Raw genomic sequence first — 13,192 nt, 5'->3', positions numbered from 1 at the left:
AAAAATCCCACAAAACCCTATCAAAGGCCTTATGGGCATCAAAACTGACCAACAAAGAAGAAACCCGCTCCCGCTCCACCCACTCCAGCGAAGCCAGTATAGTACGTAAATTGCGAGTGGATGACCGACCTTTGACGAACCCAACTTGAGGCTCCGCCACCAGTGAGGGCAAAATACCCGCCAACCGGTTGGCCAACAATTTAGCAAAGAATTTAGCTTCAGCATTCAACAAGGATATGGGGCGATACGAGGAGGCCCTTAATGGGTCTTTGCCGGGCTTAAGCAAAACCACAATCTGAGCAACCCGAAGAGAAGGCGGGAGAGCCCCATCGCGTACCGCAGTGTTAAACACATCAACCAGAACTGGGGCCACGTCCGCAAGTAGAAGTCTATAGAATTCACTGCGAAAGCCATCGGGCCCCGCCGCCTTTTGCAGCGGAGAACTACCAAGAACCAGCGATAGCTCTTCAACTGTAAAAGGAGCCTGCAAACGCGCATTCTGAGCGTCTGTCACCACCGGATGAGAGACCTGATCCAAATAAAGATCACCCGCCAACGAAGAAACCGGTGGAGCAGCATACAACTCCTGGAAATAATGGTGAAACACCGCCGCCATATCCTCATCCTTGTGGACCAAACCACCATCTGCCCGGCGGAGATGGAGAATTGGGGAAAACCCCTTAGCACGTCGAATCAAATTTGCCAAAAGCTTACCGCTCTTATTAGCATGCAAATACAGTTGAAATTTATAGTATGCCAAAGACTTCATAGCCCGATCATGTAATAGTTCCCGCAATGACAACTGCGAAGCCAATAATAACGCTCTATTGATTCCGGTGGGATGAGCCCCATAGCGGCGACGATCATCCTGAACCTGGCACTCCAACCGGAGCACCTGACGGTCGCGCCTTTTTTTCTTTCGGCTAGAGTAAGCAATGATCTCACCCCGCAACACCACTTTAGCAGCCTCCCAGTAAAGAAATGAGTCACCTCTATGAGACGCATTATGAAAAGCATAGTCCTTCCATTTATCTACCAAGAAAGCATGAAACTCCTGATCAGAATAGAGCGAGAGAGGAAACCGCCAATGAAAGCCCCCAGGGGTATCTCCAGGAAACTCTAAAATAAGAACAATCATAGCATGATCCGAAACATCATATCCTCCAATCTCCGCCGAGCTCACCTGCGAAAACAGGGAGTCCGTGAGCAACCAATAATCAATACGGGACTGCGTTGCATGGGCACTAGATGTATGAGTGTAGTCGCGGTCTCCAGGATGTAACACCCGCCACACATCAATCAAAGACATAGAAGAGGCAAATAAGGGAAGGCCTCTATTCGGGGCATACCTGTCGTGAGGAAGGGGATTAGATTTGTCAATAGTGGGATCAAAAGCTTGATTAAAATCCCCACCCAACACCACTGGAAGGTCCTGATGAAGGAATCTGGTGAGTGAACGCATAAAGGACCCATCCCAAGTGTTAGGAGCATATATATTACACAAGAGCAAATCCTGCCTATTAAGTGTCACTTTAGCTACCAGATAACGCCCCTGCGGGTCAGACCATACCTTATGGGTAGTCAAATGCAGACCCTTACGACATAAAATGACCACCCCCGCCTTCCGGTGCAGACCCGAAGACTCCAAGATCTCGCCAACCCACCACCGGCAGAGTTTAACATGTTCCGCAGAAGAGAGGTGGGTCTCCTGCAAAAATGCTATATCCGCCTTTTGTCGATTCAATGCACTAAGAATTTTTTGGCGTTTAACAGGAGATGTGATACCATGGACATTCCAGGAGATAAACTTAATTACCATGAGTATGAAAAGCTAAGATAAAAAGAAAGATAGCTGAATAGACAACCGGGGGAACCGTCCCAGCCAGCGGCTCCTTCCCGGAGCAAAAATTCACCCATAGTCCAAAAAAAAACACGAACACAACCAAACACCAATACCCCGGGTCACACAACCACCTCCAGTCACACCCAAACACACCCTTCCAAACACTCCACACATACAAACCCCTCTCCCAAGCCCAGCCCCCAACCACCCAGCAGCCCTCCCCCCCCCCAACAACCTCCCAATCTCCAACCCCCAAATTCTCATGTACAGATCTGGGAGAAACTCAGATACCAGTCACGCTGAAAAGCCCTCCCGAGCCCACCCCCCAACTTCCATATAAACTAAACACAAACCCACGAAGAAGAAGTACTGGAAAATAGACTAAAGAAATACCTCAACAAATAAAATAAAAATGAACAATTACTGCGGAGGAACAGGCAGCTATGCGGGGAACTTTCCCAATATAAACCGCAAAGAAGACAACATATCAATAAATAAAATAAAATAAATCCCCCTTATGCTGAGAGAGAACAAAACGAGAAACTATGTCAAAAGCAGAAGGGAGCCCCATGGCAGGAAAGCAGGCCATCCCCCACGGGGGAACAGCGCCATATAATCCAACACACAGGCAAACAAGAACAGCAGAAACAAAACCAAAGGGCTGGAGTCCGCGGACATGGGTCAGGCAGAGAAGATGGTAGCAGCTCCCAAAACTCCAGCACCACCGCCCCACCGGCAGCCCATGGCAAAGTCCAAGGCTGCTTGCTAGCAGCAGCAAAACAGCAAGAGAGCCAGCCCAGTACAGTCCAGAAACCAGAAACTAGGAAACAGAGGACGATCAGGGGCTAGGCGCCGCTCCCGCCAGACGTTGCACATAAGCTAAGGCATCGGCCGCAGAGTCAAAAAAGTGAGAGCGACCCTCATGTTGAACTTTGAGGCGTGCAGGATAGAGAAGCGCGAACTGGATGTGCCGCTCATGGAGTTGACGACAAACAGCGGCAAACTCCTTTCTCCGGGCAGCCAATTGAACCGAGAAGTCCTGGAAGCACAAAATCTTCTGATTTTCATAGGTGAGGGGGCCTTTCGCCCGAATAGCCCGCAGGATCTCCACCTTGTGGGCATAATTCAACACCTTGAAGATTACCACCCTAGGACGGGTAGCATCCTGGCGGCGAACTCCCAGACGGTGCGCTCTTTCAATCCGCAGGGGCCCCGCAGTCGAAGGAAGCTGAAGAGACTGCACCAGCCAGGATTCCAGAAAGGAATGCAGCAGCCCATCCAACACCGACTCGGGAACGCCAACAAGTCGCAAATTGCTGCGCCTGGAGTGATTCTCCAGATCCTCCACCTTAAGTTCCAGCTGGCGAATTTTTGAGTCCGCCGCTGTCTGTGCCTCCCTAGACTGCCCGGCCGAGTCCTCCAAATCAGACACCCTTTGTTGAAAAGAGCCAAACTCCGCTCTAAGATGGCTCACAGAATCATCCAAGCCATCCAGTTTGTCTGAGAGCTTTTGGAGCTGGGAGGTAAGGGTGTCCTGTATCGCTGCCCGCACCTCCGTTATGATATCCGCTACCCACTCAGACCTTGGTGAAGAAGGAGACACGAGGGCCGGCTCCGCCATCTTGGAATCTGCAGCCCGAGGCTTCTCCCGATCTTTGCGGGTCACTTTTGCAGCCATAGTGCCCCAAACCGATCTCAAAACGCTGCCGGGACTTCCCCTCCGAAACCGGAAGTCAGGGAGAGCAGACCGCGCCGATAGCAACGCCGGCCAAGTACAGGAAAACAAGCGGGCCCGGGAGCTCTTCTCACACACGTCGGCTCACCGAGACGGCATTACGTGACTCCCCTGGTGATTTTATAGATAGAATAAAATGATTAGAAAAATAAAATCACCAAGCAACAAAGGTAAGAAAAATGATTTATTTTCATGTTACTTCACCACCAAATGGACTATAATATTAAAAGCCCTTTAGCATAATACAAATACCTTATTTAATAAGTGTAAGAGCTCATCTGAATCCACTTCCCAGGACCTCAGCGATACCACTCAGGGCTCGATTACTCTCATGGCCCTTAAGCTTTATGTATCCACCCGTCACTGCTCCATATATTCCCACACTTAGTTTAGATTTTTATTTATTATTTGGCTTTAAGGTTTCTTCTATCCACACCAACCATATTCATATTTAACATTTCAAGTATGTCATATTTAGAAAAGATAAGCACTTAGCTTTATCGATTTGAATCTCTCGGTCAGGGGTTTAATCCAACATGTTTCGCGGATTGCTGTTTCAAGGCTTATCTTTTCTAAATATGACATACTTGAAATGTTGAATTTGAATACGGTTGGTGTGGGTAGAAGAAACCTTAAAGCCAAATAATAAGTACAAATCTAAACTAAGTTTGGGAATATATGGACCAGTGACGGGAGGATACATAAAGCTTATGGGCCATGAGAGTAATCGAGCCGTGAGTGTTATTGCTGAGGTCCTGGGAAGTGGATTCAGATGAGCTCTTACACTTATTAAATAAGTTATTTTCATGTTGGTCATTAAAACATGTCGGTTCTGAGAAGGAAATGTGAGGGGGTGCTTTATGAGGTTAAAAATTTAATTGCTATTACCGGTAATCACAATTAATCTATGCGCAGCCCTAGAACTGAGCATGTGTGGGAGTGCCATCATCAGTGGCTGAAGCACGCCACTGATTTCATCATTGCTCAGGCAGTACAGCTTGAGCATCCCCACCAGCAAAGGCAGGATTTAACACCACCAGGGGGAAGTGGGGAGAAGAGAGGAGAGGAAATGCCTGCACCTCCAGCCTACCCCTGATCCCCCAAAATGGACTTCTGCCTGCAACCCTGGTAAGTGCACATGGAAAGGATGCTGACATACACCTATGCTTCTTCCTCAGCTGGAAAAGGTGAGCCTGGACCCAGCCAAGAGACAGCAGAAAACTATCACCTGCAAATTGAGCCTCAGCACCCAGACCGAGGGACATCTGCCATCATCCCTGCAGAGCCCATACAGAGACAGGAGTGTGAGTGTACTGGCCCTGTGCTGAGAGGTTTGGTGAGCTGCTAGGAATAAGGGAGGGAAGGCAGGACTGTTGGAGAAGAGGAAAGTTTTGTTGAGAATTCCTGCTTTGAAAAGTGTGCATCTGGAATAAACTAGATGTGTGTTTTCAATAGCTGGACCAATGCAGTGGAATGAGTGCCTAATACAAATTAGATTAAAAAAATAAATAAACCACATCATTTATGTAAAAAATTTGCCTATTTACAAGGGCATTTAGAATGTTAAACTAAATAATTAGATTTTGGGTGAACATCTGTTTGACCAACAGTCTTACAGGGTAAGACTTGTGAAAGAGCAGGTATATTTTATTTTATTTTGAATTGTAATGAGTACATCAGGGATGCATGCATTTGTATATAATTTTGATAGTTACAATATACATGACTGTATATATGATTATTTTAGGGCTCCTTTTACGAAGCCGCGTTAGCGGTTTAACGCACATAATAGCACACGCTAATTTGCCGACTGCGCTAGCTGCTACCGCCTCCTCTTGAGCAGGCGGTAGTTTATCGGCTAGCGCAGGGGTTAGCGCGTGCTAAAAAGTTGCGTGCGATAAAGCCGCTAACGCGGCTTTGTAAAAGGAGCCCTTTGTCTTCACGCTAATGTTCTTATGAAGTTTCAGTTTTATGATCATATGAAAATTATGTATGTCAAATTGTAAGCTGCCAAAGTTATTGGTGGGATATAAATAAAATATGTATGTATATGAAATTAAAGTAATGAGATGTCTATAATCTGAAGATAGGCCTATAGGGATACAGGAGTACTGATAGGTCCTTTCGATGAAAGTAGAAAAATTATTTTCAGGAGGTTTCTTGTTTAACTTAGTGTGTCTCTGTCCTGATTTTCAGGAGGCTAGTGACCTATCATCTCCTGCCAGTTCCCTGACCTCTCCAACCACTCCCTCCAGCCTCATCCCCTCTCTCTCCACCACCAGCGGACTTTCCAGCGGTTATGTCTCTAGCCCCAGTCAGAAGTCGCTGCAGAGCATTCTGGGTAAGTGTTTTTCAGAGTCTTACAGATAACAAATTATTTAACCATTCATGAACAACAAATTACTTAATCACTCATAAGAAGCAGAAAAGAAGCAGATTTATTTTTAGTAGGATTCTAATGCAGATCTTCCACCCCTCCCGCATTTAGAGGGAGACTCCTGCTCCTCCACTGGGGAGCTTGGATCCCCCACTGACCTGCTTTCCCCTTCCAGCGATGGCAGGAGATGCCATATACAAAGCGGAAAAGTTAACAGCTGTGAAACTAAGACTGTTGATAAATGGTGACGTAACCAATTCAGTAGGCTGAATCGAATTGAATTGAATCGAAATTTTTTTTCCTGAATCGGGCAGCACTAGTAGGAGAGAGCAAAGGGGGTGGGGTGGGTGAAGAGACTACAAAATAAACCCACAAGGACGTTTGAAAAAAGCACCCAATTGGGCAGGAAAATTGAATTCAATCGAAAAATCGATTCAATTGGCTGAATTGAATTGAAAAATTTTTCCCTGAATCGGGCAGCTCTAGTGTGGATAAGGGATTTGATAGTGTGCCCTAAATATCTATCTGAAGAATCTCAGTCCCTTGGCCTCTCTGCTAACTATTGCTTTTAGTTTTTTTACAGCAGTTGGAGATAAATTGATAAGCGAATCCAGTAACAATACAGTAATAACAAACACAATTACTAGGGGCGTTTCCTAGCCCAGAAAATGATAACAGAAGAACTACCCTACTGGATCAGACAGAAGATCCATCAAGCCCAATGAGGCCATTATCATATCAGATGTTGCATCTAGATTCTTTGCAACTTGAGCAATTTCTTAAGGCTCAGGGGAAATGACTGATTTAAAAAGGAATTTAAAGTATATACTACACCTTACATAAGTGAAATTAATTTTCTTATGTTACCTAGTATTATTACTTAAGAGAGAGTTATGTTTTTCTTCCTTCATGAGGGCTAGATGGAATCTTTATTATATTTTTCTGTTTCCTATTATGTTATTATAATGTGATTTGCATAGTCTGTATTTCTTTATGTAAGAAGTAAATATTTTTGAATAAATGGGAAAAAAAAATGATACATATGTTGAAATCTGGTTAATGTTGTCTGGATAAGAGAGGTTTTTTAATATTATTATTTTTATCAACTTGAAAATCCAGTAATCATTTTAACTGATATGGTGTCTAATACAATAATAATCACCCCCCCCCCCCCCCACACACACACACCTTTTTTTTTAACTTTGAACTGTTTTTGCCCCACTGAATAAAGGCCTCATCAAGTTTTGCAAATTCAGGAAGGAGAAAAGACTCAATAGAATGAAAATTACACAGTGGAGATTAGCACCTGTTAAACCCACTTTTTTGATGCTGCTTCCAAAACTCCCACTCGCTATAAAATTACAAGATGTCCATCCTAACATTCTCTGAAAGAAATGCCCCAGACCCCCCAGCCCATATGTCCTGTCTGTCCAAATTAAATTGCACATTGAATATACAGCACTTTATACACTTTTCAGCGCTATAGAAAGGATAAAAAGTAGTAGTAGTATTGTCTCCAGCTCAAACAACACATGTTTTGCAAATCCCACCATGAAGATGCAGATTAAAGTACTCAGGTTGTGAAATAATTCACATACTTTTACCTGTATTGAGGTGCGGTAATTTTCAGAGTCATTTCCACAGGTGGATAACCTTTGAAAATTGCCCTCATCATGCTGTGAGACTTACGTTAGATCCTTAAGATTAGTCTTATTATAGGGGCTTTCAGGAGTTAACCTGCAAAAAAAAAAAAAAAAAAAAAAAAAAAAATATATATATATATATATATATATATATATATATGAGCTAGGACCTGTGGAGAGAGTAAGGACTAGATATTATAAATCAGTGGTCTCAAACTCAAGGCCCAGGGGCTGCATGTGGCACACCAGGTACTATTTTGAGGCCCTTGGTATGTTACCATTGTTCTGGGATCTTGCCCGCCTCACTGCTGTAACCTCACGCAAGCGCTTTCCTGCATCTGTAAGCAATTGTGAGGTGGAGTGGAGAGGACAATCGTTGTCCGGTGCTGAAGGAGGTGAGAGCTGAAGGTGGTTGCGGACACAACCACTGGACACCTAAGGCACAAGTCGGATATCGATTCTCTCCTCTACAAAAAAGCCTAGAGGACTACACCAAAATCTTGTCTCTTGCAGTTGATACTTTAGATTAGAATCTAAATCACAATTTTGCATGAGGTAAAACTCTTTATAGTTTATAAATCTTTCCATAATTGCTTCTGATAATTTCAGCTATACACAGCTGAAAGCAGTGCAACATGCAGAAAGTGAAAAACTATCTAAACTTCACTTTCAGCTGTGTATGGCTGAAATTATCTGAAGCAGTTAAGGAAAGACTTATAAACTATAACGAGTTTTACCTCATGCAAAGTTGTCATTTCTTTAATAAGACATTAACTATTTTTTCTGCGGCTCTCCAAGTACCTACAAATCCAAAATGTGGCCCTGTAAAGGGTTTGAGTTTGAGAACGCTGCTATAAATGGTGCCTAAGTCTTCCACACCTATTCTCCACCCCTAACCATGCCTACTCTTCAAGAAGGCACCAGAGGTTACCTGGACTTAAGCATTACTAGGCACCGCTCTGAATTACATAAGAACATAAAATTGCCGCTGCTGGGTCAGACCAGTGGTCCATCCTGCCCAGCAGTCCATGTGGAATTCTTAACGTTTTACTTTTTTTTTTTTTCCCAATTACCTTCAATAGTGAGGTCAATTACCAAGCCATTTAAGCTAATTAAGACAATTTGGGTTCAGATTTTACTTAGGCGTCACTTGGCATTCTCAATGTAGGTGCCTAACAGCACCTAACTTAGGCACCATTTATAGAATCTGGCCCTAAAGGTTGAAAGGCCGCATGCACAGGAGTGATAACTCATGGTGGTAGAGGATACTGAATAGCTCATCTTGAAAGGGAGGTAATGTTTACAGCTCAGTCAACAGTGTTCTGGAACCTAAGATGATGCCAGACGAAATTCTTGCACCGTCTTAGGAGCCATGATCTTTCTCATTCTGCGGTGTCATGACATTGATGGCCGATCCTTTGAGCTGTGCTCTTCCTACCTCTGCAGTGCTCTAACAATGCTGGCTGTTCCCCTGAGCAGTAATTCTGTCCTGCCTCTTGTGCTGCTTTTCCTGTGGCAGCATCAATATGTTTGCTTGGTGCTGAGTGCTTGCTCTCCAGCTTTCTGGTGCTGCTGTTACCCTCACAAGAGCTGGATTTAACCACTACCCAGCGGTGCTGCTTTCCTCTTCCTTTGTTTTCTGCTTTAGGCCCCAGTTCAAAGTTTCGTCACGCGCAGGGCACTCTGCTTCACCGGGACACGCACATCACCAACCTGAAAGGCCTGAACCTCACCACTCCTGGGGAGTGCGATGGCTTCTGCCTGAATCGTCAGCGGGTTGCTCTCCCACTCCTGACCACTGGAGGCCAAATTGCTGTTCTAGAGGTAATAAAACATCAGTATTTTCTCCTGTGAAAGTCGTCCGCCCCAGGGGATCTCAATTTCCTGTCCCGACCCCTGCAAGTTCTGGCCCTGACACTGCTCCATTCCTGCAAACTCTGTCCTCATCTGCACAAGTCTCAAACACTTTAAAATCATGTGTTCAAGGCTTGTGCAGTTAAAGGCGGAGCTTGCAGGAATGGGACAGGGACAGAACTCATGAGGACGGGGCAGGGATATTGAGATCCTGTGGGGTCGTGGACAAATTTGTCCCTGTATCATTCTCTAAATAGCAGTTCCACAGACACCTGTTAAAAATCAAAATACAAGTGCTCTGGTTCAGATAGCACTCACAGTACCCAGTCTCATTGTCTTCCTCTCTTCATCACTTAGAACTCAATATGGTGCCTGCATTGAATGTGATATACAGGAGTAAACTGAAGCCTTTTCAGAGTTTTCCATGCAGTGTATTCTGTTTTGGGAAATCAGCTTCTTTTCAGTGTTTTAAACATGTTGGAGTAGATGTTCAGCCGGTGATGGTGAATGTTTTATTTTTTGGCCACTGCCAGTATTATCCTCAGATATTCAATGCCAGGTACTGGCATTATATCTGAGTTTATGCAACCGGCTGTCTCTTATGTGGTTAAATGGAATATTCAGCACTTAATTTATTTATAAATGATCTGGAAATTGGAATGACGAGAGAAGTGATTAAATTTGCATATGACGCTAAACTGTTCAAAGTTGTTAAAACGCATGCAGATTGTGAAAAATTGCAGGCAGTCCTTAGGAAATTGGAAGACTGGGCATCGAAGTGGCAGATGAAATTTAATGGGGACAAATGCAAAGTGATGCACATTGGGAAGAATAACCTAAATCACAGTTACTGGATGCTAGGGTCCACCTTTAGGGTCAGCTCCCAAGAAAAGGATCTGGGTGTCATTGTAGACAATACGATGAAACCTTCTGCCCAATATGCAGCGACAGCCAAAAAAGCAAACAAGATGCTAGGAATTATTAAAAAAGGAATGGTTAACAAGATTAAGAATGTTATAATGCCTCTGTATCGCTCCATGGTGCAACCTCACCTGGAGTATTATGTTCAGTTCTGGTCTCCTTATCTCAAGAAAGATATAGCAGCACTAGAAAAGGTTCAAAGAAGAGCAACCAAGATGATGAAAGAGATGGAACTCTTCTTGTATGAGGAATGCCTAAAAAGGTTAGAACTCTTTAGCTTGGAAAAGAGACGGCTGAGGGGAGATATGATTGAAGTCTACAAAATTCTGAGTGGAGTAGAACGGGTGCAAGTGGATCTATTTTTTTCACTCACTCAAAAATTACAAAGACTACGGGGACACTCGATGAAGTTACATGGAAATACTTTTAAAACCAATAGGAAGAAATATTTTTTCACTCAGAAAAAAAATTAAGCTCTGAAATGCATTGCCAGAGGTTGTGGTAAAAGCAGATAGTGTAGCTGGTTTTAAGAAGGGTTTGGACAATTTTCTGGAGGAAAAAGTCTATAGTCCTGTTATTGAGAAAGACTTGGGGCAAGCCACTGCTTGCTCTGGATTGGTGGCATGGAATGTTGCTACTCTTTGGGTTTTGGTCAGGTGCTGATGACCTGCATTGGCCACCATGAGAACCGTCTACTGGGCTTGATGGAACTGTGGTCTGACCCAGTAAGGCTATTCTTATGTTCTTAACTATTTAAGGGACACTGCATAAAGATAGAACTGAGTTTTATGCAGACCGATTTGGCCTCTTAATTTAGGAGGTTAAGTACTGAATAAGTGCCGACTGCCCTGGACCGCCTACAAAATAGCCAGTTTTCACTTTAGGGTTGTGTGGTGATATTCAGCAGCAGTAACTGGATTAATGCTACAGTTAGTAAAGCAGTTAAATCACTTTGAATATCGACCCCAGTGGATGCTTCTTTAGTAACTAAATACCTTGTTAATGGTGTTGCAATGTGCATGCCAAATGATTGTACAGTAGTGTGACGACCATGTGCGTGTGAGGGGAGATGCAGTCAGCATGTTCTTTTAATTCAAGGTGTTTCACAGTTTGTTCATATTACTTCTATACTACAGGATCTTCATTGGTTGCCTGTTAATTGACGCCTTAAATTTAAGGGTTTGGTTTTCATTTTTAAGGCTCTAAACAATGCACTGTTAAGTATTGCATCAAGTCTGAAAATTATTGCCCTACTAGAGCAATGCATTCCCAAGGGAATTGTCTTTGACGTTGCCTCTTTCCACCAAATATGTTCAGATATAGATTGAACTCGTATGTTTTGTATTGGAAGTCCAATTTTATGGAAAATCTTCCCTTACATCTGAAGCAAGTTAAATTCATTTCTTCTGTTTAGAAAGCAACCTCAGGCAATCCCTGAGTTACAAACGTTTGACTTAAGTACGACTTGTACTTAATGGACAAATGTATTTTATACATAGTTTATCTGCTCTAGTCCACTCAGTATTTTGTAAACCTGTATCATGTCCTCCCTCAGCTGTCTCCTCTCCACTGCGTGCTTCCACAGCAGGCGACCTGAGACCTGCGGGAAGCCGTTCCTTAGACTGATCTCATTTATTATAAGAAAGCTGTGAATTTTTATGCTAACAAGTGCAAAGAAGGGGACTGAGCAGTATTTCCAGTGACATAGACTCCTACACTTCTCCTGCAGCAGATTCAGGAATGATGCACAGCCACATTAAGAACAGTGTGTGGTTGCGCGTGCCGAACATTGGTAGGGACAGTTGGCCCTTTTGTCAGCTGGGAGCAGAGGTAATAAGTAGCAAAAATCTTAAAATCTACAAGTTCTGAGTTACATACAAATCCAAGTTTCAAGTTTAATAAAATTTTGAAATTGAAACGCATTATCATATATTCAATGCGAGGTACAAAATATAAAATAGGGTTTGACAAACATAGTATTTGGGGGGAAAAATACTAAAACGTAGACTAGTACAATAACAGGAATAAGAGGAAGGAGGGTGGAAATACAATTCTTGAGGAAAAGAAAACATATAGGGAAATAATGATAGGTGAGAGCACTTATAACTTGTGGATCTTGTAGCTTAACTGTGCTAATGCATCTTTAACAGTTAAGCTACAGGGTCAACAAGTTATAAGTGCTCTTACCTATCGTTATTTCCCTTAAGAACAGTTTAAAAACATAACTTGCTCTTAACCCGGGAACTACCTGTAAGGCTATGATTCTGTAAATGGCATCCAAATCGGTAGGCGTCATTGAAAATGACAGCTACCGCCAGTTAGGATTAATTCGTCGAGGGCCCCTAGGCACACAAGTCCACTGGGCCCCCTGCCCCACCCCGCCCTCTGTCCCACCGGGCCCCGCCTCCTATCACACCCAACCCCACCCTTTTCTTCTTTTCTATCTCTCCCTTCCCCTTCATGCTCTGGAATCTCCTTTCCTTCCTTTCCCTCTGGTCTGGCATCTGTCTCCTTAGTTTCCCTTCCCTACCCCCATGCCCTGACATCTTTCTGATCTCCTTCTCTTCCATCTCTTCCTCCCCTTCCATTATCTGGCATTTTCTCTTCTTCCTTCCCCTCCCTCCTTCCCCCTGGTCTGGCATCTGTTTCCTTCCCTTCCTTCCCCCTCCATGGTCTGGTATCTCCTTTCCTTCCCCCTCCCTCCCATGGTCTTGGCATCTCTCTTTCTTCACCTCTCCCTTTCCTGGTCTTCCTTCTCCCTCCTTCCCTCAAGCTCTCCCCAATTGGGTGCATCAGCATTTCTCTTCCCCACACCCCCC

The 13,192-nt window shown here is 43.9% G+C and overlaps 1 protein-coding gene across 3 annotated transcripts in view; it reads left to right on the top strand.

The window, feature by feature from the left end:
- The window catches only part of LOC117345779 (mitochondrial import inner membrane translocase subunit TIM16-like), a 638,816-nt gene that overhangs the window by 555,874 nt on the left and 69,750 nt on the right, over positions 1-13,192 (top strand). For all 3 annotated transcript variants that reach the window (XM_033914922.1, XM_033914919.1, XM_033914920.1), the window contains exons 14-16: positions 4,757-4,882; positions 5,775-5,919; positions 9,247-9,422. In XM_033914922.1, the coding sequence (XP_033770813.1) occupies positions 4,757-4,882; positions 5,775-5,919; positions 9,247-9,422 (447 nt within the window). The remainder of the gene's footprint in view (positions 1-4,756; positions 4,883-5,774; positions 5,920-9,246; positions 9,423-13,192) is intronic.

Source organism: Geotrypetes seraphini, chromosome 11 (genome assembly GCF_902459505.1).
Source record: "Geotrypetes seraphini chromosome 11, aGeoSer1.1, whole genome shotgun sequence".
NCBI lineage: Eukaryota > Metazoa > Chordata > Amphibia > Gymnophiona > Dermophiidae > Geotrypetes > Geotrypetes seraphini.
Note: the sequence above shows the minus strand (reverse complement) of the source record. Positions and strands in the feature narration are given on the sequence as shown.